This window comes from Montipora capricornis, chromosome 6 (assembly GCF_036669925.1).
Source record: "Montipora capricornis isolate CH-2021 chromosome 6, ASM3666992v2, whole genome shotgun sequence".
NCBI lineage: Eukaryota > Metazoa > Cnidaria > Anthozoa > Scleractinia > Acroporidae > Montipora > Montipora capricornis.
In genome coordinates this window covers 58,129,217-58,155,464 of record NC_090888.1, presented here as the reverse complement: position 1 = coordinate 58,155,464, position 26,248 = coordinate 58,129,217, and the positions used below count along the sequence as shown (strand labels likewise).

The window sequence follows — 26,248 nt, the reverse complement described above, 5'->3', positions numbered from 1 at the left end:
AAAGTTCTCGCGCCATTTTTTTCAACCCATCAGAAGTGAAACCAAAACCAATCGTGGCTTTCGTGTGCACATTTTGCCGCGCTTTGTGTCGGCTACGTGTAATTTACTTCGAGTTTTGATTGGTTTACTGGATTGTCCCCGTGCTTTTTGATTGGCCAAAGTAATTACTTTGGTTTTGGTTTTACGACACTCATCCATCGTTAAATAAAGTGTTTTTCTTCTTCGTCACACGTTAAAGCACCAGGGCCAACTTGCTCGAAGCAGGATAAGCGCCATACATTAGTTAAGGAGCATGAAAAGGTTTTCACAGTATTTAACGCTGGTCAGCGTAAACCAAGCTCGCCTGAGATTTAAAATGGAATTTTCCCAAAAGTCACAATCCGTGATGGAATGCCACCAATCAGTCAGTTTACAGTATTATCTGTTTTTAGAACAGCTACAAACTGCATTTATTTTGTGGCATTGCATTCTGTGTCCGATCCATACTTTTGCATCTAGCAAGAGCAATGAATCCTGCAGCTACACGGTTGCGACTAATCAGAGGCGCTCTGGTCACCAGGCTCAATCTGATCGGCCATTATTTGGCGGGATCTATATTCTAAATTTAGATAATACCGTCAACTGAAGGAACCAGCCAAAATGAGAGAGGTCGTGGATTTCGAGCTTTGTACAACAGGTCAATCAAAGTTCTTTTTGGAAGCTTTCAAGCCCAGCACTGATTTGGCTGTACACAGTCAATGCAAACCTCACCGATAGTTGAATTGCTTCTTCTTTTTCTCAGTTTTCTGTCGGTCCATCCAACAGGTGGTGAGTTCTGATAGCTCCCTGTCCCTTCTTGTCTCAGCTGGTTTAGAAGTGTTGTTTTGCCGATGTTTGCAACGCCGACAAACATGAGTTTCATACTAGGGTGCGGCTCAGACCTTAAATGAAAACAGAGGCGTCAGCCGAGGATGTCTCTCTGGTTTGCCCGGGGGAAAGGGGGGGAGGGGGGGGAGAGGGGTACTTGGGTATGTGCCGCTGGTCTCTCAGAACCCCTACCCCTTTACCCCCATCTAAGTCACTTTCGGGTAAAATGTAATTTTAGCGACCCCAACTTAGTTACTTTCTGTTTATGCATAAACCTTACGTAAAGCCTTTTAATTGTAATTTCAAAACGGAATGCAATGCGACTACCGTGGTAAATAATAAATCAACAGCGCTACAGTTCTTTCTGTAACAACTTAATTTTACCGCGAATTTTTCCATTTTTAAATCCCACTAGCCAGACTTTCTTACCCCAAAAATCCCCACAATTTGCGGCCCCATTCTAGTAACTCTGTCGGGAACCCTGTTAAAAATGCAACCTCATTAAAGTCAATTCAGTGGTGAAAATGCCACCCCATCCAGCGGCACACCCCCATTAGCCCAATACAAGAGATTATGAAGGTAAGAGAGGTAATCCCTCATATTGGCCCTATTCCCACCGTAATCCCTCTTAAGTTATTTTTAGATCTCCTGCAAGATTCGGTATTCCCACGAGGGTTAACTGATAGCCAATCACATGTCCTCATTTTTACCAATGTTGACAGCTGAGCGAATTCCCACGCAATGATTCGCGTCGTTCGCAAAAATGGGGACATATGATTGGCTGTCAGTTAACCCTCGTGGGAATGCCGGATCTTGCAGGAGATCTAAAAATACCCTAAGAGGGATTACGATGTGAATAGGGCCAATATGAGGGATTACCTCTCTTACCTTCATACTCTCTTGCCCAATAATAGGCTGGTTTGCTTCCCGACAACAAAAGGCAATTGGGAAATCAGAGATCCAGGGAGGATTCGAACCTGCGAACTCCAAAACACCGGTTGGATACGCTACCTTACTCTACCCCAGCGGATGATGTATCCTAGCGACCTTACCTAGCGACAGGAGTTCTCGTGCTAGCGCAAACCGATCGGTGTCACGGAGGTCGTAGATTCGAATCCTTCCCGGGGGCCCGTTTCTCGAAAGTCCCGAAACTTTGCGGGCCATTTTCGGGTGTCACAATTCCCTTTGCATCTCAAGAACGGAGAGGATTTAAGTCGTCAAACTTCAAAGTCATTTTTCTTTTTGCTACCTTGAAAACATGTTAAAAGATCGGCTCTCCAAAACAAGCTGTTGGCATTTTCACAAATGGCTTTACGCATGTTTACGGGCCCGAAAGGTTTTCTGGACTTTCGAGAAACGGGCCCCAGGGCTCCGATTTTACAGTTGTCTTTTCGCCAGGTCGCCAAGCATCAGAGAAGAAGAATTTGTCCAGGGACACAAACATGGCAAGATTTACCTTTCTAGGACTGATCGAAGATATCCAACAACGTCTTTGGTCTTCTTCCTTTCAAGCACACTCGGTTCAATATCCTGAAGCTGAAGTCCTTGATACTGAAGATCCCATAACTCTGATAGCAACCCAACCTCTGGGGGGAGGTGTGTAATTTTTGTCCTATTCAAGTGCAATGAGCCCAGCTTGGAGAGGACCCTGATGTCCCGCGGCAAAGTCGCGAGTTCACTGTTTTCGCTAAGTGTTAGGGATTGTAAGCTCGGATAGAGAATGCTAGGGCCTCTGGACTTTGCAGCTGTGCTTTCTGAAAGAGTGGCGGCGGATACCGATCGATACCGCGGTAGTAGAAAATAGATTTCTACAAGTTTGTTATTGTTAAGGTCGAGCCTTTTAAGATGCGGCAATATTCTATGTTTCGAATGACGGCACAGCCGCACTTTCCCGCTTAGGTGCAGTCCACTTTCCGCGCTTATTCTCCTTTGCTTAAGACTCGGCCGCTGACCTTCAATAACGCTGTAACACCTATGTTCCGAAACATTTCCGTAAATAGCGTTTTCCGCAATCGGATAAAAAGAAGTCAGATTATTGTAGGACAAATCCAAGGTTCCCAACGAGGTTGGAAACAAAGCTAACGATGGAACATCAGAGATGTGGTTATTCGACAAATTCAACGTTAAGAGATTCGTCGCTAAACAAGACAAGCCAAGAGGAATCTTTGCTATTTGGTTGGAAGATAAGTCAAGCTTTTGCAGCGAAGATCCCTTGGTAGGTTCGAAGTCTTCCTCTTCTGAATCGGAATCCTCGATTTCATCTCCATGATGTGTTCCCCACAATTGACTATGGTGAAACATCTTTACTGGGTGTGGCTGCTTAATATTGGTTTCACTGCTAGGCGTGTTGGGTGATTTGTTCTCCAAATTTCCATTCACTTGCCTGTCAAGAAATAAGGATGCACATTAAAAAATAGTAAAAATATGCCAGAAAAGAACCAATTAAATACACCAAGTAGATCAATCGCCTCAGAAATTCAGTAGCGAAATAAGATCTGGGCAAGAAATACTGAAAACTTCACATTCTAATACATAGCGGACCGGAAAAAGTTGTTGATCAAGAGGCGCGTTTACACGACAGAGGAAAAATAGCACGGGTCCGATAATACGTGGAACGGTCCCATTCACTTTTGTATAGAAATAGTGAACTTTTATCCGTTCCGCTACGGGATCATAGCCCCCCCCCCCCCTTCCCAAATGACCCTCTTCAAAATGTTGCATTTTCTTGCAAACTGACGTGTCTGGCCGGCAAGTTCTGACAAAAGGAAAGCGCCTAAGATTAAGTTCATTTCTTCGAAGTCTCAAACTTGCTCCGGCTACTATGGTATCCAGAAAATTCGCCCCATGAACAATTATTCCAAGAATGGTAGCTTTCAATTCAAAGTTCTAAACGTCTCACGCAGTATTTTTTTAATTTAAGCAGAAGACCTGATTTGAGTGATTTTCAAGGATTTGATATGAAAGGTCAGGGACACTGAACAAAGTAGGAGCGAAATGTCCCTGACTAATTATCTAGGGAGCGAATTGTCTGACACTCGTCTTAAAATAGCGCTTGGACGCATTGCACTTGTTACAAACGGTTCTTTCGCTACATAGCGGGCACTGCAGTGAATGGTTGGAAAACGGGGCTGAAAAGGTCTTGCTGGCTTCACAATCAAAACACAAATTCTTAAGTCTTTGCCACAACTGACGGAATAAAACGTTCAACAATAGAGAACTGACCTGACATCCAAACTATCCTTGCTTAAAGAAAGTAGCTTCGCACGAGGGAGTGTGGAGGGTTTTCCATGATTTCCAGAAGTCCCCTTTCGTTTGATCTTTAAAACCGGCAACTTCTTCACATAATTACCCTTCAGATCTAAGGTTTTCAGCGCGGGAGCGATCCACATTTCAAACGGAACAGTCTGTATGTCGTTGTGAGAAACATTCAGGGATTTCAGCATCGGCAGTTCAAACAGACAAGTGGGAAGAGTTGCCAATGAATTATGATGAAGCTCGATTTCTTCTAAGTGTGGACAGTTCCAGCCCGACTCGGCGTACGTGAAATCCTGACAACTTTCATCGAATGTATGGTTTTCATGAATATTCTCGCACGAACTGTAGGGTTTGCCAGCCTTTAAACTGTTCGTTGTGCACACATCCTTCTTACCCCCAATCCAATCACAAGGCAGACCGCTGAGCTCATTTTCCGACACATTCAGTCTCTTCAAACCTGACAACTGGAACAAAACAATTGGCAACTTTGAAAGTTTGTTGGTTGAAATATCAATTCGGGTGATGGTCTTAAGTGAAGGATGCAGAGGACCACTGAATTTTTCCTGATATGGGTTTATTGTGCTGGCAGCTGTAAGGATCCACTGTTTCTCCAGCTTTGCGAGCTTCATGCCATTCCACAGTACCGACACAGGATGTGCTTTCAGCCTCCAGATCTCTTCGGGGCTGCTGCTTGTTCTCGATGGATGCAACTTGTGTTCTTGATCCACCTGAGCGCCTACAAAGTGGTAAAGTCATTCAATAAAAAAAGTTACGTCACCGGCAAAACTCGGGTACCATAACTTCTTCCAAACCATTAAAAAGAGCTTCAAAAATTTGCCAACCCATGCAAAAGGGTCCGGACAATTTGCGCGGTAGCACACCCGGGCGACGGGGGGGGGGGGGGGGGGCACTCCCTATAATGCCTATAAGGGGAGGCTCCGCCCGAAAGGGGTCCCTTTTTCACGCTTCAGGTATATGGAAGGGTTGGGATTTTACGAGTCGAAGTATATGAAAGGGTAGGGAAATCTCTCATTTAGGTATTTAAAAGGGCCTTTTCATGAGAGGTAATATCGTTCATTAACTTCATTCTAAGGGCAAGAAAGGGGATGCAGTGTTCTTAAAGGAAACCTCCACTAAAACAAGAATACAACTTCAAAATATTTAACATAATCTTTACAATCAAAATTGTTCAAACGTTTTCCAATGGAATCGTTTGTATCCGAAATAAATGAATTTCAAGAACGCTTGTTTTCGTTTTCAAATTTCCTGGGCGCCGCCATCTTGAATAATTGTGACGTGTTGTGGGTTGCTCTTTTGTATTTGCACAACGAGCTTTTGTTTTAAAACAACAGGGCAACCATGACACGTCACAATTATTCAACATGGCGGCGCCCGGGAAATTTGAAAACCAAAACAACCGTTTTTAAAATTTATTTATTTCGGATACAAATGCTCTGACTGGAAAAAGTTCGAACAATTTTGATTGTGAGCATTAGCTCTGTTATTTCTGCTTCATTACAAACAGCATTGTTTTGGGTGGGGAAGGGGGACCGACTCAGTTATTCTCAATAGTCTTTGTTGTTGTTGAACCTCACTGGTCAATAGTAGATAGACCTACTTTTTCGTAGCCGTTCAAATTCCTGCACGGTTCTGTGCATCCCGGGTGAATGTGAATTTTAACACGGGGAGGCTCCGCCCCGAGGTCCGACCCCTTACCCTTTTATATACCATTTTTGGCGGAAAGTAGGAAAATAGTACCCCTTTCACAAACCTACTTAAGAACAATGCTTAAAGGGAACCTCCACTAAAACAGGAATATATCTTTAAAATAGTTAACATACCGTTCAGCATTGTTTAGGGGGAAGAGAGAGACCCGCAACAAGAAGATTAACTTTGTTGGAAATAATTTGTTTAGATATGGAGAAGGAAGTAAAAGGTGTCTCAACCATTTTGCCCAGGATTGTAGGTCTTCAATCTTATATATACTACATAGGTCTAAAACCTATGACAGGGACTTAATTTAGGATTAGCATCAACAATAGGGTTAGGGTTAGGGGGAATTGTGTTACCGTCCAAAAGTACGAAACCTAAGATTAATCTGAACAATTTTTGTCCAGGACTGTAGCTGTTGCTGTGACAAACAAGGTCGTGTGGTGATATGTGTAGTGCAGCACTTCTCAGGCCACACGATGATACTGATGCATGCTAATGCAGGCATATGATACAGATGATGATGAAGGTGTTATGGCATTTGACACGGGTTAGCATTAAATTTCAGCCATAAACATGCATGGCAGTAAAGGCCTGTATGGCTACTGTGCCAAAAATTTGCACACACAGCACTTTTCACAGTCCCATGTAAAAAATGGTGATCTTAAAATTTTTCTCTGACTAAAAATACAAACAGACCCACGTAAATGCAGCCCTACATGGAACAAAGTGATCCCACGCAATTTGATAGGAAAGTTGAAGCTAAATTAAACAAACCTTTTTCCAAAACGTAAAGGCTTCAAGTATTGACTATCGAGTGTTGGCTAAACATTGTTTTGAAATCCACAGAAAAACGAGCATTGATTGTTTTCACGCATTGGCACCTTCAATGACATAAACGTACCTTGTTGAAGAAGACTTGTTACCACGTCAATGTTTTCAGCAATGATGGCAGAATTCAAACACTTATGCTCAACATCTTCTGCTTCATTGCTCAACAATAACTTGATCATTTCCAGATCTCCCTGGGCACAAGCAGTCTCTAGGGGTGACAGGGCAGATTCAAGGTTATCAACAGGTGGAACGAGATCACCCTGATCCTTGTGCTGTTCTGCATTGGACGTAAGATTCACATCTGCACCATGTTTTATCAGTACACTAACAACTTCCCTGTACCCTACAGTGACAGCATCATGAAGAGCAGTGTGCCCAGTTACAGTCTTTGCATTTAAAGGAGGACTAAGAATTGCATGACATGGCCCAGCACTGAAATAAAAGGTATTTAAAATTAGCGTTATTTAACTGCTCTGAGGTCAACATTGGAAAAGTTTACCCAATGCCTTCATTACAGCCAGTGATCGCAGGCATACTAGCAGAGGGTGGAGTCAAATGTGAATGGCTGCAGGAAGTGACGAGTTGAAGGCCTTTCTAAGGGAAGCTGCTGACACAAGGAATGCAGTCTTATGTTAAAAGGTTTGGTGCATGTCCAGAGGGAGTGTCAAGAATTTATGAGTCAATGAGTCAATGAGTCAATGAGTCAACGAGTTATTGCAGTTAATTAAACCATAAAATGAAAGCTAAAATTTCAGAGAGTGCTTAGGCCTAATCACTGAAACGAGGGCTTAGGCTTAATCAACAAATTATTGCTATATTGACTGCGAGTCCATTGACTCATGACTCATTGACTCATTTGACTCGTAAAACATGCGTTCTCGTCCAGAGGAAATGAGGCCTTCCACAAAGGGCCAGTTCATAGACAACCTCACAGAGTGGACAGAAAAACCACAAACCAAAAGAAAATGACAGACAGGAAAAGACAGAAGGATCTGACAGTGAGAGCAGCCAGGGTGGCAAGCATTCCTACCACGATGAAGCTGGATGACTGACTGAATGAATCAAATACAAAAATAATGCTACATGTATGTAGCTGACCACCATACATATTAAGGATACCTACAAATGCATAGGAACCTGTTTAATTAGGTAAAATAACAATAACAATAATAATAAATAAATATTAAATAATTATTTAATTAATTGTCGAGTCTTCTAGCACTGGGGCACTATTTGGGGACACTAAGTGGTACATGTACAACGAAATCAAATCAACTGTTGGTTTCTGAGTGAGCCATAAGGATCCCTCAGGTTCACAAATTTGTACATGCTCACAGAGTTCCTGCTTATATCCATGTTTCAAAAACTCGTTAATAATTCATGAGCCTAACGGCCTATCAAAACACCAATAAAACGTCACGTGCATGAGCTTTATATCCTAATAAAACACTCCTTGTTAGTTTTCTTTATATAAAAAAATACTCATAAGGCATAACTTGTTTTTTGTTGTTTGCTAATATTCTCCTCTTACAATTGGAACCATTGTTCTGAGTCCAGGAGGACACACTTTTTGTGGAATGTTTTTGAAGCCATTCAAAAAACTTGCAGCACATGTTTTATCGGGTCTAAAAGCACCTGGCTATGCCCCATGTTTTTAAACCCGATAAAACACTGCTGCTTGTTGTTTAAACATTACAATTCAGTTACAGTACTGTTTATCTAATTCAAACAAAAGAAAAAAAGTTTGAGCCAATCTTCCAAGACAGACACTGTATTTCATAAATTACATGTACAGTCCAATAAACAACTGTCTATTTCCTGGTTAGTGTGTCACTGAACATTCAGCTTTGTTTTTATGAGTTAAGGCTAAACGCGCGTGTTGTTTACGTTTAATGTTGCCCGCGCACTCCACTTGAATTTATATGTCGCAAGGCTCGTTGTGTAGAGCGTTTGATTTAAAGTCGTGTAATCTAAGATTTTCAGTTGTGCAGAAACAACCAAGCTAACCGGTTGTTCACCATGTTTGCTAACCAGTTATTCGCTAAAGTTTTACCGGACCGTTTGCTACAGAGTATGTCAATTACAGAGACAGTCAAGAGGTAAGGTTTCAGTTAGTTTCAAAGTTTATTTGCGTTGATTTTCTGTTTCTTTTAAACATTTATAAATTCTTTGTATTTTAGATCGAATTGTCTTCAGTGGTTAAAATTCTCTGTATTGGCATGTTTGGTCTTTTGTTCAACGGAACAGTTAGTACTAGGGCATCAGAGCCCTACTATAAGACAAAGACATTAAACCTATATATAGTTACAACTATTATTATTACTTACCACTTATGACCACTGTTTAAAAGTCGATCCACAACCTTAACAAAGCCTCCTTGTGCTGCAAGATGAAGAGCAGTCAAACCACTGCTAGTGCTGACACTTGTGTCAATTCTGTTACAGGCCATTGATTCCTCACCATCCCTGACAAAATTTTAACACTTAATCAAACCCTTTGCATAAAACAGTTCTTCCACAGAGCACTGCAAATTTTATGAAACCAAGCTGAGTAATAATTTGATTGTGTTGGAGAGATATTTGATCCCAACAATATCAAAATAATAAAATTTCACTTGGCAAGGAAAAAAAAAACACAGCAAGTTAAAAAAGATAACAAAAGCAGCAGACCGATACATGTAGGCAAGCAAAATTATAAGATTTCAATAAAACCTTATTGTACTGCTCTTCAAACCAATCAAAATATGTCAATATTTGTATATAATTATGAGTGGAAGACCAAAGAGATGTAGCTAAATTTGTGAATTGTCATTGGGAGGCGCGGTGGCCTCATGGTTAGTGTGCTAGACTGCGGATCGAGTGGTCCGGGTTCGGGGCTTGGCCAGGGACATTGTGTTGTGTTCTTGGGCAAGACACTTTACTCTCACGGTGCCTCTCTCCACCCAGGTGTATAAATGGGTACCGGCGAATTTAATGCCGGGGGTAACCCTGCAATGGACTAGCATCCCATCCAGGGGGGAGTGTAAATACTCCTAGTCGCTTCATGCTACAGAAACCGGAGATAAGCGCCGGCCTGATGGGCCTTCTAGGCTCGTAGCAGACTTTACCTTTACCCATTGGAAAGCAATTACATGTATGAGGAAGAGAGGACGTAAAGTAGTTTTAAATAGTAGAGCATTACACTGGCACAGCAGAGGTCATGGGTTCGAATTTCATTAGAGTCACCTGAAATTTTCAGGTGTCTACATGTATAAGAGACAATGCTTAAATTGTCCAGTTAAGTGCAATGATCACTTAATTCTACCTTTCGTAGTTTAGCAGCCTTCTCAAAACCGCTCGGTCAATTGCTCAATGAGCTGCCTCCTCAGAAAGTTTGACCGTCTCCTTTCAGTCAGAAAAATTAATGTCTTATTTTATTACGATGAGAGGAGAAAGAAAAAAACCCAGACACAACACATTTTTGTCTCTAAAGTAAAGTCACTGCAGATATTATAAAAGCTTGAAAAAAGCTTGAAAAAAGCTTGTTTGATGTTTGATGTACAAATGCACGTCTGCAATATTTTTTTGCGTTGTGCACATGAAATGTTTATTTAACTAACATTCCTGTATTTCTTATCAGACTCCATGTAAGTGTCAATTCAATATAATTATGTGAAATTTCGTCACTTTAAATCCCCCAGACTGCACAATTAAAATTGGATCTGTGAGTGTCTAAATTAGAAAATTCCCTAGCCAAGGGAAGCATGCCCCCAGACTCCCCTAGAAGCTTGCGTTCTTTGCGCACTCGCTTGGGTGCCTCTAGCACCAAAACCGTCTCGACTTTCCTTATGACCTGCTCCCCAAAAACATTTTGAGAAGGCTCAGTTTAGTACTACTATTAGACTACCACCAAAGCAGGGGGCCAGGAGGTGTCTGATCCTTACGTTGTAAAAGAAAGATGGCCTCCTGATCGATGTCTGACTTTTGAGTCTCTTCGCCAATTTTTAAAAGGTAACATAATGTAAACCACATAGCTGAAAGTGCTACTATGAAGAAAAAATCACTTCCATTTCCCCCCCTCAGATTTTGAAAGTGTTATAATTGCTTAACATTTGACTGTCAAAATTTTGAGCTTTGATTTTTATCTAATGGCTGTTTACTTTGAGTGTAAGTTTTAGATTTTTCACAGTCTGCCATTACTCACGTTTCAAACTGACCCACTGAACCTCAGAGGGTTGGATCTAGGGAAAAGTGATGTCATTTACTCACTAGCTTAAATTTCAGCATGTAAACACACTTTATTATACATGTACAGTACCGGTATATGGAAAACACAAGTTTAAAAGTCTGAAAGCCAAAACTCCCATGCTACATATTAATTCATCCACATACACACGTGTTGCATTCTTCAGCTATTGAGTCTTTGATGTAATTTTCTCCTAGATCCAGTTCTCTCGAGTAATGGCAGACCACTAAATAGGAAAATTCCAGTCAAAATAAACAATAGTCTTTTTGAAATCAAGGCTTAAAACTTGGATCACTTAATAGTGTTTAGTAAATATAGTTTTGAAATCCAAAATCCAAATAAAAATAAAAATTGATTTTTGGTCATAGTGTAGCACTTTAAAAATTTAGAATATAACCTTAACACTTACTTTGGAACCTGTAGAAGAATCTTGACAATTTCCTCAGATCCCTCCCCTGCTGCGACATGAAGAGCAGTTGACCTGTCCATTTTGCTTGGCACATTAATTGTTTGTGGCATTGCATGTGCAATCAGTCCGACCAACTCCACATTTCCACTCAAACATGCAGCATAGAGCGGAGTGATTCCAGTAAGTGTGTTTGGCGAACCATCCGCTCCCTTACTGAGTAGAAGTTTTACCACCTCTAGATGGCCACCTTGACAAGCTCTGTAGACAATAATTATTGCAATTGCAATGACATTGAAAAAAATATAATTAGAGAGAATGTGTGGATGTGAGTTCTCTAGCTTTGTCTATCAAAGGGGTGCTTTTCGAGGGCCAAAGGCACAAGCTTGTGGGAGGGGGCACCAGAAAAAATTTTCAAATTTGGGCCTCTTAGAATGCATTTCCTGCCTTCTGGAGCACAAATTAAGGTATTTAAACAAACCACTCAATATATCTGTCATTAAATTTTGGCTTTTTTGAATACTTTGAGTTCTTTTGGAAATTCAGTTGACAGCAAGACATATTTTGGGTTTTGAACAGATATTAATTTTATTAAATATAGCATGACATAGACCCTTTAAGGCTCCTTTGCATTCTATACAGCTGCGTAAAATGTACCGTATTTACCCGCGTATAAGTCGACCTTTTATGGCCTCAAAAGAAGCTCCAAAAATCGCCCTCGACTTATACACGGGTCAAAGATTTTGAGCCAAGTTCCAGCTAAGTAATTTATTCAAAATTAACACAATCATGTTGTCTTGTGCATAACAAAGTTCAACACAGTGGGCAAAAATGACAAAAGACTTTAAAATGAATGTAAGCAATTCCATTTGAAATGAAACAGGATTTGTCCAACTTATAATGTTGAAGATACTCACAAGCACAAATATGAAATAGACACTGGAAATTTTTGTTTTCCAAAGGTGGAAAGCTCTTAAAAGCATTTCTGTTTCTTCAAATAAAATGCGATCGTTCAACGGCTTAGTAACCTGACGCAATACCTCCTGTTTGCATGCAAGCATCGTCACTCGTGTTGACTGAAAATGCTGGTTGGTAACGATTGTTTTTCATTCTTAATACAAACCTAGCTGATTTAAATGCTTTTGCAAACTTCATATTGTTTGGTTTATGAGTTTTGCTTTGTTTGTCATGTGAGAAATTACAAGTCAAGGACCAATTAAACCTTGCACATTTTCGCATCGTTCGCAAGTTACACTGTATTTTCAAAGATTGACTCCTGCCTCTGTGATGTTGTGCTTATCCTCTAAAGCCCTTTATCCTTGAACAACGAAACAACGAACAACGATTTTCGGAGAAACTCAAGGACAAAATGCCCGCATATACAACAACTGCTGAGCCACAAAACCATTAAGCGCTTGAGACCCTGATTTTTTTTGTGTATGATCCACATTTTCAGAAATCGAAGAATACAAGATTAGTGTCCCATAAACATTTAACAAAGATATTAAGAAATTGCTTTTTTTGCAATCAAAAAAGGGGGGGTCGACTTATACACGGGATAGACTTGTACATGGGTAAATACGATAATTTCATACGTCATGACCAAAAATGTCATCTTGTCACCCTTCAATCAAAGGTACCTGTAGTTAGCAAATCAGGCAGCTTACACCACATACTGGATTGCTGGACCGCTGTCTCAAAAACTGTGCGAATGTTTCTCATGTTACTCGTAAAATTTAGGGTAATGTCTAAAGAAAAGTAGACGGCTAGTTCACATGCAATTGCCAGCGAATTTCGCTGGCCGCCAGCTCTTATTGAAAACCCAGCTGATCTTGTTGTAAAAACATACAAATGCAGCTGATGTTACGAAAAATGGTCGTCGCACGTTGCTTGACTTTCTAAGACTTATTTCACATTTTTAGGAACTTAGACAAGGCGCTAAGAATTCTTATACTGTGTAATTACCATAATAACAAAAATTATTAGACTTTTTAGAACATTCGAGAATTCGGTGGTAACAGAAAAGTATATGAGCAGGAGAGTCTAAGCTGAAAGGTTATTATTAATCTTATTAACTATGTACTAACTAGCTGTTCACAAGCTGGGGATTTTGGCAGCAATGTTTATTCAAGTGAGATGGAGGTTGTGTATTGTCATGAGATAGAGTCTGTGGATAATTGTGGAGGCCGGTGGCTAGCGGTGGATATTTACCGAGCCGCAAAGCCACCGAATAGTTGTTTTGGTATATACTAAAACAGCGAGATAATATATATACAGCACAAAAAATTAATTTGGATGTTTTCTTTACTTGTCACGGATGCAAATCGGGACGCCATTTTTTCCTGAGTTACTCGGAGGTAAATAGCACAGGATATTCGGAGTTTGACGAGCCAATCAGCGCCCACGTTCAACGCTATCCACTGTTTTAGTATAGTACATGTATATACTAATTAATTTTATCATTACTGATCTGAGAGGGCTAAAAAGCCTAGCCCTTTGCAGATGCCACTACATACACAGCACTTCCTATGCAGTTACATTGTATAACAGATCCTGACTACAGTATTGGTATGACAAGCAATACTAGTTGAGTGATAAAAGTTGTCAACTCATGACTTACTTATAAAGAAGAGTGGTTCCGCCTTGGTAAAGCTTGTTGACGGTAGTTGTACTGGCCTCTGCTATGAGCTCTTGGACTCTTGGTAAATCACCCAAAGTACAACAGCGAAACAGTTCTGAAAAAAAAAAAAGTGGAACGTGAATCAAATGACTTCAGCACAACCAAGGACAAATGCATCAATAATGCCTCTTCAGATGTACTACCGGTAAACAAATACCAAATACTGAATTGCAAATAGCACAGTTCCATGTGATCGCTCTGGAAGCATAATTTAAAATAATCATGTATGGTACCTGAGCCGCTGCTACAAGGTCCATGCATGTAAATTGATGGTGACAATGGACTTATTATTATTCATTTAAAAGTGTCAAGTCTTCTTTAAATTTTGACAACTTGCAAAGTTTACAAACAATAAATTATAAATATTGTGAAGTCATGAGATGGAGTCTGTGGATAATTTATCATTACTGACTTCATCTGAGAAGACTAAAAAGCCTCTAGCCCTTTGCAGATGCCACTACACTGTACACACACAGCACCTCCTTCTTTGCGGTTACCACAGACCATGACTACAGTGTTGGTATGATAAGTTGTAGTTGAGTGATAAAAGTTGTCAACTCATGACATACTTAATTATAAAGAAGAGTAACCCTGCCTTGGTAAAGCTTGTTGACGGTAGTTGTAATATTTAGTTGTAACAACTATAGTGTAGGGCTCTAATTGGGAACACTAAACAACAATTTGAATTAAGCTGGCTTGATTCCTAATTATTAGAAATAATTAAAAACAAATTTAACTCAAATCAACTGAAATCAAGCATTGGTTTTTGAGGAGAAGGGAAAACTGGAGTACCCAGCTGAGGAAAACTCTCGGGGCAGAGTAGCGAACCAACAAACTCCATTCTCATATGGAACTGGGTCTGGGAATCGAACCAGGGCCACATACCTTGAGATACTTCTTCTTCTCGAGCCAGTCGTCTGATGGCTGTTGAACAGTTCAAGTAACAAAAAAATTAGACTTCCTTTAATTTGCAATTTCTTACTCCCTTGAAAATGTGGTCATTTCAATAATTGTAACATCCACAACTTCCAATGGGGGTTCAGTACTCACGATTTCAGGAAAAAAAGTCAATCAAAGTCTTCACACAATACCCCTCCCCCCCAGAAACAAGACTAGTTTTGAACTAAACTCTCTGAAAAAATTGGACAGCTGAAGAATGCATGCTGGGTAATCCCCATAAATTAACCCATTAATTGACCCCTAGGAGTGAGACTTATTTAATAGATTTTACTCTGTCTTATGCCAGACAACTTACTCGCCAATGGGGGGGTGGGGGGTTCAGGAGTCAATGGGTTAATTACATAATTTATTTAATTTATTTAGTAATTTTGCCCTCATAAATTAAATGAGCTGAGAGACCTTTCCACCTTAAAATGGGAATTCTAAACCTTTTGTTATTCAAGTGCAGAAATATTGATGCAGAGAGATAAGTAAATTCTAAAAATTATCAAGTCTGTATAGATTAAAGTATGTAATCAGAGAAGTTCAGAGGCCTGAAAAGTGACAGACAGCTCCTTAACTGAACAAACTCCCATAGCTAGCATTTGCTGCAGTAGCTTTTTGTGGCAGCCGAAACACTGCATTTAATTTAGATCTATTACCGGTAACTTTATTAGCAGTGGACAGGTGGAGAAAAACAGGCTGCAGGAAAGAATAAAAATCCTCCTTCAAAAAGAATCCACACCACTAAACATGCCTGCATAACATACTGTTTGAAGTACATTGTATGCGCCCCTAGATACCTTCACATTTGACTGCAAGAGTGAAATTGAGTTTCAAGTTAGGTCCACAGAACTCTAAAGCCCTGGCCAAACGAGAGCAAGAGTTGATGAGAGTTAAAACTCTCACTCTCTTGGCCAGGAACTTTCATCCCCTCTCGGCTACTCTCGTAGACTATCAAAAGCTCTCATCGAATTTGAATCTGCTCAAATTTTTCCTGAGAGTTGGTGAGAGTTTTGTTTCGTTTTGGCCATGCACGAGAGTTGAGGGAGAGTTTTGCGATCAAACGTTACCTTTTTTTCCAGCAGGCTCAGATATAAAAGTAAAAATATAATAATAATAAATTATGATATTGGATTCAGGGACCAAGGACAACACCAAGGCTGAATATACCAGCTGGCTAGTCATCATATTTACCTTACAAAGGGGGGTTTGACAGGGTGGTTCCCAGGCTCTCTCTTTTGTTTGCCCGTAAAACTCGGACAAACTCTCGCTCTCATTTGGCCAACTGTCGATCACTCTCATTGACTCTCGTGAGCTCTCAAGAGTTTCAACTCTCATCAACTCTCGCTCTCATTTGGTCAGGGCTTAACTGAACAATTTTTGTTTTCACCCATTGACTCCTGGGAGTGAGGCTTAACAGATTTTACTCTGTCAAACGTCAGAAGATGAAGATTTTACTCGTCAACTGGGGGTGTCCTGGGGTGCCTGTGGAGTGAATGGGTTAATTTACCATCATGTTGTATGAAGTCTTTAATGGCAGGAAATTGTCAACATGTGTACAGTATGCACGTGAAGTTGACTTAAAAGTTCATAAAATGTACTTGCACTCAACATTCACATCCAAATCTGCTGACAGTCCTGCATAACAACGTGCATGTAGCGTAGTGGGTATCGCTCGCCGACTGCATTCCAGCGCTCCGGATTCGAATCCCAGCTCGTGCACTCCAAAGTTCACTCAGCTTTCCATCAATTTGTGGTGGGTAAATTGAGTATCAGTATTACTGGGAAAAGTTGTGCATGCAATTGGATTGGAGTGGTGTCCACCCCTGCCATGAGTTGCGACAGATGTGGTAAGTTATGGTAGAAGCTAATGAAAAAGGAGCCTTCAGGTTGCCTTTGACTTCGGTCTGCCTCTCGTCTTCCCTAAGAACTGCTAACCCTGACAAAAATACATTTTGCTATAATTACCGTATTATTGTAGCAGTTCTCACACAGATTCTGATATGGCTGCTTGAAAAACACAGACCTGTCACAGGACAGGTCACACTAAACAATCCCAACCCTTAATTAACCAGATTAAACCTGATTTGTAGGGTTAATTCGAAATGCTAGCAGAAACCTCCTCCTGGCCTACACTTAGTTCCTGACCTGACCTAGCTACAACCTAGACTGCTTGGACCCCCAATTCTGCCATGATACCTTCAACAGTCTTCAAATATTTGGCTGATTCATATTCTCCTTTTTCAAGGGCAATCTGTACAGCAGTTTTTCCGTCCTTGTTTTTCATATCAACCTTGGCCCCCCCATCAATAAGAACTTTGAGACAACGCAGGTGACCATTTCGAGCTGCATGGTGAAGAGCAGTCTGTCAAGAAAAGAAAAAAAGGCCAATTAAGTTATTACAGAAAAACATAGCCCTACAGCACAAGCTAAACCTCACATGGTGACAAACAGTAGCATCCATTCAGATGACCTGATAAAGATACAAACTGCAGCCAAGTTAAAGTCCCAACCAAACTGTCTAGGAATTTAACTTTGTACTTCAATCCTTCTTTTTGTTGGTTCCGCTCAGAAATCAAAATCAAAACTGCATCAGACTGTGTCTGATATGCATATAACATAACAAACAGGCATGATTATTCTACATAAACTTACAAAAACCAACATTTACTTGGAAATACATCCAGAAATGCCCATGGGAAATTAGATGCATGTGGGTTTTAATTGGCTACACGTAGGCTAGGTTTTAATAAGCGTTAAAAAGTGTCCCCTTGGCTCTCCTCCCCAACTTTAACATAACTTGTGTCTCGGAATACAAAACCTGTACTTAACAATTATCCCATGAGCGCACGTTGGATATGAGTTGGCTATAACCAGTCTCATATCAAACAAGCGCGAATGAAATAATAATTATTGTTTTATTAAATTCCTTAAACTCCAAAAATTTGGAAGTACGAAATACGAGCGAAAAAAGCGAGAAATTCCGAGCGAAATCGAAAAGACTCAATGAAGATACGATGTCGTGTAATACCTTGTGGTCAGACAGACGTAGGCTCATCACAAAAACATTTCTTGCCTTTTCACATACTATACTTCTAAACGTTGGAAATGATCCAAACTTTCTACAAAAAAGGTTTTTTTCTTTTTTGGCTGTATTCAAAGGGAAATCTCGCTTTCGGGCGAAAAAAAATTTAGTTTAGCAATGCTTAATGCAATCATTTGCCATATAAGGTCAAACTAAGGTATATGAGCTGATAACTGAGATTGAGTGAACCAATCAGAGCACGCGAAATGCATTATCCGAGGTTGAGAATTTAATAAAGACAATTAATCCCCAAATGGTGCTCCTCTAGTAAGGAAAAAAAGCTGAATTAATTTACCGTAAGCTTATTGATAGAAATAGTTACATGTACTTTGTGTTGGATGCCAGGGTTTCAACACTTAGAAGACACTCTCTTTAGATTGAATTCATGACGCTACATCTCTGTATCACGTAACAGCAATGTTATGGTACCATATGAAACACCGATTATTTCCAAACAAGATGTGATCATTATTGTGATGTAATAAGTTACCTTGGCAATGGGAAGGCCCAGCAAAAACACCCTACAGTATAATATTTTGGATTGAGTTGCTCATAATTATCTCAAAAACAAACTAGGTGACCCCCCTTTTTTATTGCTGAAAAGTGATTAGAAGGTCATGATAAAACTTTTGGCAAAGTTTAAAAAAATTCTGTCTAGATAGCAGATTCAGAGCCATCTTAAAAAAATTACAGCATTAACCCTTTGACGTCCAAACCGGCCTACTCTGTCTAACACCAGACGATTTTACTCGTCAATGGGGAAACCCTGGGAGTCAATGGGTTAAGGTGGCTCTGAATCTGCTACATAGAATTTTTTTAACCTTTGCAGAAAGTTTCATCTTGCCCTTCTTATTACTTTTCAGAAATAAAAAATGGGGGTCACCTAGTTCATTTTTGAGATATACTGTAAGCAACTTAAGACAAAATAAAGGGTGTTTTTATAGGGCTTGCCCATTGCCACGGTGACATAATTATTACGTCACAATAATGACTGCATCTTGTTCAGCAAAAATCTATGTTTCACTTGGTACCACAATGTTGCTAATTCATGATACAGTGTTGTAGTGCCTATCCTGGCTTCCAATAAGAGCATTACATATACATGTAAGCGTTGAAACTGATTCGAGCTGCTTCATTTCTGGACATAAGTGAGTAATAGACCATTTTACAGTTGCGCTAAGTTACCTGGCCTATGAATCATTGAATGTGAGGCTGATACTAGAAACCTCACTGCTTTCCTTATGTAAACAAAAATGATTCCAACTAATTAGCATGAGAACAAAATCATTAACATAAGAAAAAGAGGGAGGTCTAGGTCAACACCAGCCTCACTTTCATTTAAAGACCAGGTTACTAGGCATGCAACCGGGAAAAAGGTCTATTGACCATAATAACTGGGGAAATAACCACAGAAAAAACCACTCGGACTTGCAAAGCTGAATCTAAGAAGAAATGAATCCATGATGCATACTAATCATGCTTAGCCTACTTGACTAAACAATATGAGATTTCAAATTAAAGATTGCTAATCATTGGTATATAAAATTATAAGAAATTATAATTACTGGAGATTAAGTGGACAACATTAATTTTCCTTAAACTTACAGAGCAGTTGTCCTCATCAGAAGACTGTAAGTTTACATCTCCTAAAAGGGAAACTGTCATCAGTCAAGTTGTATGTTTCTTCTCCTTAATTTTCAGAATGAATGCATTATGTTTTGGCTGAACCAGGTTTCCAAATTTTTTGTATAGGTCAAAGGTCAATATTAAAAAGACCAATAATGGAATGATCATACCACTGTCTTAACCTTAGGAGTGATGAAGAACATATGAATGGGTTATGACCTGTGAACCATGAAGGAAATGTCTGCCACACAATTTCATAAAAGGAATATCTTAACATTTCATCCTTCGTTGTTGCATACCAGTTATATTGAGTTCAATTTTACCTTTAAGGTATATAATAACAAAATTTTATTATAACATTAATTACATTTTGCAAGTTTTTTCAGACTGCCAGTTAGAAGTCAAGCTCACTTATTGCAAGCTTGGCAAGACGTATCACTGCAACTTCACCAAAGGTAACTTTCATTATTAAAGTTTTGAAGTGAAAGTTTCAGAGAGTAACGATGCCTGGAATTGCCCATGTCTTAGTGTAGCTGGAACTTGCCAAAAACGTGTTTGGATTCTGTAGCATCCCAAAGGGCTAATGAACAAGAGGATTAGGACATGGCACATGATTTCTTGGTCTTGTCTTTGATTCACTCTCAAGGATTGTTGACCTATTTTAATTTAATTTGAGACAACTTAACATACCATGCCACTCAAGTAATTCTGCAAGGCAACCAGCACTGTTGTGAAGTGCAGCAGTGTGCAGGGGTGTTAATCCACGTGCATCAGGACTGTTTGCTTCTCCATGCACTCCAGCTTGTAAAAGAGATCTGAGCAAATCACGCTGGTCAAAGATTGCTGCTTGATGCAATAGATCTCCTAAGAATGTGAACACTGGTGCAGCCATTTAAAAAACAGTAGATCGAATCCTGAAACAATAATTAATTAACCACAGGATCACAACTCACAGCTACTGGCTACACTCTGCCCTTTAAATTTTCTTTAGTTAATTCTCTAATTTGAAGGTCATTATTAACTTTACTACATTTGCAAGTCACAAAATGGATACACATAGAAATAATATAAGGCACAATGAAAACAAAATCTATAATTGTTTGTAGTCACACCAGGTTTACTAAAACAACGCCTTCCTTCACAGCAAAATGTTATGTTAGTCTTAGCAACTGGGAGCAGGTCTGGTGATCATCTCTGAGTCAAACTGCTCAGATTCAACTTTTACCCACAGTAATTTCCCTTTAAATGCTAATTAGAAATACATGTAATGGCACGTACTTACATGTGTATCTCATTTAGAACAACCATAACCTGGGGTTTGTTGAGTCTAACAATATTTACCTGCCACCCAGAAAATTGCATATATACAGGATTTTAACATGAAAGTTTGACACAGAATTCAACATGTGCCATTAAGATGGTAGAAATGATTTTGCATTTTCCCATCATTTTGGCACAGGAATAATTTCTCACCAATGTATTGATTTATAGTGAGGCCTGGCTACATTGTATGTATTTTTCCAAGACATTGTCAGAAAAATGGACAAGATTAGCAATTTGAAAGTTGCCATCAAAGCAAGTTAGCCCGATTACCCAGCTCAAATTTAACTACAACATGAGTACATGTTTCTTGGGTCACTTTTCAAAATAAATTAATGCTGTGTTTCTTTGAATTTAATTTTTCACATGCTACATCCCTAAAAAGAGAAACGTTTCTCAGTGGCAATACTTTAGCAGTAAGAACAGACAACATGCAACAGTATTAAAAAATATTTCGGTTTAATTAAGGAATTCATTGAGAATATTCATTCCCAAGCTTTTGACAAGGGTTGCACCGAAGGGTTTGATCTAATGAATGAATAATGAATGAATCTGTCTTTCATTACTTCAATTTAGGGAAAAAGTAGGCATCTTATCTCGGAGTGATTTAGTAGCACTCAGCAAATACTTTCCTTGCCTGTCGGTACTCATTAAAACCACTGGGATTGTAATAAAAACAAGATAAAATAGTCTGTAGGAGGCAGCATGGGTGTACTGTTGCAATAAGAAGTCCAAGGTCCTGTCCTGGCGTGACAACTAGTACTAGTACTAGTACATGTACATTTGGGATAGTCCTGTGGACAGTCCCTGCCCCAACCAAATTTCTTTTACTAGTTATGTTCATTTGTATCCTTTTATTTCACTGGTCTTGAAAAGCTACTCTCATCAAAAGGGAGTGGTGAACCACATGCAAACATATACATGCATATAAATATAATTTTATATATTTTTAATTTTTGTAATTTCTTTCTTTCTTTAAAGAACTAAATATGTATATGTTATGGTTCAATTTTATATTTGGTTCTTTTTTTTTTTCAAAATAGTTCAATTTTGATTTTTCCTTTGTTTTAGATAATGAATATCAGACAAAGAAAAATCAAATCTTATTATACTGAAATGGTTTGGAAAATTCTGAACTTAGAATTTGAACTCCAACATATATGTGATGAAAATCAAAGCTAAAGTTACTTTGTGGGCAATACCTGATAGCTCCATAAAATAACAAGGATAATCCATTACATCTTATAAGGGTTATTAAAGAAACCTTCAGAGGTAAAATTTAAAAAAAAATGATTATACACGATTCTAAATCTCACGGATGTTAGTTACTTTATCAAATCTTCTTGGCTGTGCACTACATCAAAAGTAATACAATGGAACACCTTCAATAAATTCATTTATCTTCTGACACCAATAAAATATTTATCAAAACAGCTTTCGTGTATTGGCGTGATCTGGAATCGCGACGGAAAGGTATTCAAAAAGTTTTTCACCTTATAAACGTTATGGTATCTGCCAAAACATCCCACACACCGTCTTAATTCTTCACGTTCTTCAGTCTTAAAATAAAAGAAACAAATGATCTTATATTCCTCAAGAACCGCCGAACTGACGGTGATGAAGTTTTTAATTTTTTTGACAAGATTGAATAGATTAATAGAAAAGAAGCAAACGTTCAAAACGAGGCAAAAAAGGCGAGTCAAAATGCGGAAGAACGATAAATGTGATAAAAAACCAAGCAACTTCGAGAAACAGTACAAACGGAGGAAATAAACAATGCATACATTTGGGCTCGGACTCGAACTGCTCACAATCGAACGACTTCTATTTTTTCCTTGCATGCATGGATCGTCTGTCGAGTCTGTGATCATTTGATTTCACACAGATGTTGTACAAGCTTGTCGATTTTCAATTGCAACAACCATTAACGCTACTTAAATAAAATAATTTTCTTCACATGGAATCTGTAGAGTACTAAATCGTCGATTTAATTATCTTTGAAGAGTTATATCTGAGCCGTTCGACTGTATCTAAGCTTTATACATTTTCTGTTTGTTTACAACCTCGTGACAGAAGGATCTCTGTGTGTGTGCCTGGGAGGTGGAAAATAAACTGTTACACCAACAATATAAGAGTTTGCAAAATGTAAAAGCACTCGTCTGTTTTAGACAATCAATATAAAAATCAATAAAATGCTCCACTTACCTCCAATCAGTTATGCCGAAAGAAAGCTTGTAAGCTAGAAAATCCCCTCTGCACTATGCATCGCTGAGGTTTTTTCGCTCATCGCAAATCAAAGAAAAGATCTTCCAATTTAACAATATTACCTCACAAGCCAGGCACATTTTTTAGTTAATCCCCGAAGCGTCAGAGGTCATTTTAGGCCAAAAAAATCGTCCCACTCAAACTTGAGACCGAAACGATTTCGCTGGGATCTTCCAAGAAAGGAAAGAAATGTCGAGGGAAGACCTGGGTACGACAGTAACTATTCTTGTTGGAGAGAGGGTGGCTCGATAAAAAGATTCAGATGAATTGGAAAATAACTCTTCCCATGAAGTTAATGTCACCCAGATGCTAACAGAACGGAGAAACTTAAAGACAATAATAGTTTTAAAAGCAAAAGATGAAGATAAAATGGGTGCGTACAGTTGTTCGGCATATTTGCATGGTGGACCCCACCAGTCCGTCCCTCCCTAAAACGAACAGCTGCTTGCAGATCGAGTAAGCCTACCGGAAACGGTAAATCAAGTCCCCGGAAAAGTGTTCAAAACGGCTATATTTAGTCTTCCTAAAACATGGAGGATTGGACAAAAAGACTTTTTACCTGGAATTTCCACAAACAAAATATAAAGATTTGACTCAAAAATACATGCAATCACTGAGAAATTCGGCATTGACATTGATATTGTCATTACTTCCGGTATGTCAGCGGTTAAATGACAAGGAGGAAAAATATGGCAGACGATTTTTCCCGTTGGATTCAAGAAACTGTGTACTCTTCGTACCTGGAAGAATGTCAAATTTTTAACGAACTAGACGGCTCATATGGATTTGACCACCACTTCCCGTCGGAATTTTCTGGAAGCGACTTCCCGGCAAGGAAAAGAAAGTTATGTTCAAATACAAATGAAGACAACTCCGTTTCGGCGGGAAAACAAGCAAGGAGCAGTTGACATCGTTTGCAGTAGCGTTGTGGTTTTTCAAAGAGCAGACAAAGACGTTGATGTTTTCCGGAAAAACTCTCCATTTGGCCAAAGAGTCGTTTACTACTTTCACTGTTTTTGAAACTAGTCAAGCTGAACGATCGGTGTCCAAAGGTGTACAAGATACGAGTCTTGTTCCGGAAAGTCTCGATTCCCCTATAAACCTGTTAAATGTACGCTGTTTGACACATGTCAGTTGTGAAGTTTATTTCAACGTGAGATCAAAAGGAATGCGGGGAAGGTTCCTCTCCGCCTGGCAACCGGACTTCGCACTTAACGTGCAACAGAGCGCACTAAACGTGCAACAGAGCACGCCAAACGCAAACGGACCAGTTAATTTTATAGGGGGGTGAGGAGGGTGGTTTCTCCTCAATGTGATATTCGTTGCGGGATCGACAGGTGACAGGAATTTGCCGTTGTAATCATCAAAAAAAAGGATCGTTTGGCGAAAGAAGTTTTTTAAGTACTCATGCAGAAAAAAAAAAAAAACAAAGCACTGCAAAAAGATGAAACACCTCTCACTCCCCTTCCCCCCCCTGCAAAGAATGTTAATAGTCTGTACCATGGCGTTATCAAGAGAAGGTGAAAATGTGTGTGTGTGTGTGGAATCCTCATTTATACATGGTGGCCCATTCACCTTAGAGTTGGCCTCCAAAGGTGCCTTGTATAACATGAAAATAATAACATAGAAAGATTGAGGAAAGAAATGAGAAAAAGTTTAAAACAGGGTAGAATGTATATACAAATCTCCAAATAAAATATTGTTGCCATGTTGTAATTTTGATATTTAGCAACAATAATTTTTTTCTGTTTAGCTACATGTAAGCAGGAAAGTCATGCTTTCTAAAAGGCTCCCAAATGTTGATAACAATAATTATGTATGGTTATAATAATAGTAGTTTGATACCGGCAGTCAAGAGCGGTTGTGGAAAATCATGGCTAAGTATGGCTGTCCTCCAACCTTTATCACCATGATACGCCAGTTCCACGATGGCATGATGGCTCATGTGCTCAATGACAGTGGAACTTCAAATAAAATTTCCTGTTAGCAGTGGAGTAAAACAAGGATGTGTTTTGGCTCCGACACTGTTTTCCATCATGTTCTGCCATGCTCTCCGATGCATACACTGATTAAGACCCTGGTCTTGAAATTCGGTGCAGAACTGATGGCAAACTATTCAATCCGAGACGTCTGAAAGCATCAACCAAAGTACACCTAACAAAGATACTTGATCTTCTCTTTGCTGACCACTGAGCCCTAATTGCTACTACTGAAGAGCAATCACAGCAAACTATGGGCAAATTCTCAGGGGCATGTGACAACTTTGGTCTCATCATTAGCACCAAGAAGACAGAAGTGATGCACCAACCTGCACCTGGTACAACATACAAAGAGCCTAACATCAAGGTCAAGGGTACCAAGTTGCAGTCAGATGACAGCTTCACATACCTTGGCAGCACACTATATCGCTGCGTCCATATAGACGCTGGGCTGGACACTTGCACAGATTGCCTGACTACAGAATTCCAAAACAGCTCTTCTATGGTGAGCTCTCAACAGGCAAGAGAACTGCAGGCAGTCAGAAAAAGAGATACAAGGATGTCCTCAATCCTCTCTCAATGCTATGAACATCAATTAGGAAAGTTGGGAATTCTATGCCAGCGATCGACCAAACTGGTGCTACATGATCAATCTTCGTGCCAACATCTCAGAATCAGCAAGAACACTCGCTGCTGAGGAGAAACAAACCAACAGGAAAGTCAGGTTAGCCAGCACCTCAACCACAACAGAGGGTAACTGCAAGTGCCACCATTGTAATCGCTACTTGCGTGCCCGGATTGGACTCACCAGCCACCTCCAGACACACCGAAACCAATTTCAACAACGTAGAAGGAAGTCTTGGTCCTCATCGCTACGATGGACAAACAACAACATCAGTTTCTAATACTTGGCAAGACCCACTTTTGTTGGTTCCAAACAAATCCTAACACCCAACTTACTTTTTTGGTGTAGTGACAGGATCGCTGCATCATAGCCAGTCATCCTCTGATGCATATTAACTCAATGAGGCACAAAGACATGGCATTTTTGCAAGAAGCCCACTTTTTGTGATTTG

General features: G+C 39.6%; 1 protein-coding gene across 1 annotated transcript in view; it reads right to left on the bottom strand.

Annotated features, from left to right (window-relative positions):
- The window catches only part of LOC138052654 (leucine-rich repeat serine/threonine-protein kinase 1-like), a 71,759-nt gene extending 48,409 nt beyond the window's left edge, over window positions 1-23,350 (bottom strand). Inside the window, exons 1-12 of the mRNA XM_068899195.1 lie at window positions 23,134-23,350; window positions 20,299-20,522; window positions 19,588-19,628; window positions 17,097-17,262; window positions 14,841-14,879; window positions 13,896-14,010; window positions 11,279-11,536; window positions 8,973-9,110; window positions 6,716-7,077; window positions 4,069-4,837; window positions 2,303-3,229; window positions 751-920 (exon numbers count right to left, since the gene is read on the bottom strand). Coding sequence (XP_068755296.1) covers window positions 751-920; window positions 2,303-3,229; window positions 4,069-4,837; window positions 6,716-7,077; window positions 8,973-9,110; window positions 11,279-11,536; window positions 13,896-14,010; window positions 14,841-14,879; window positions 17,097-17,262; window positions 19,588-19,628; window positions 20,299-20,500 — 3,187 coding nt within the window. The 5' untranslated portion in view covers window positions 20,501-20,522; window positions 23,134-23,350. The remainder of the gene's footprint in view (window positions 1-750; window positions 921-2,302; window positions 3,230-4,068; window positions 4,838-6,715; window positions 7,078-8,972; window positions 9,111-11,278; window positions 11,537-13,895; window positions 14,011-14,840; window positions 14,880-17,096; window positions 17,263-19,587; window positions 19,629-20,298; window positions 20,523-23,133) is intronic.
- Between the last annotated feature and the right edge of the window lie 2,898 nt (window positions 23,351-26,248).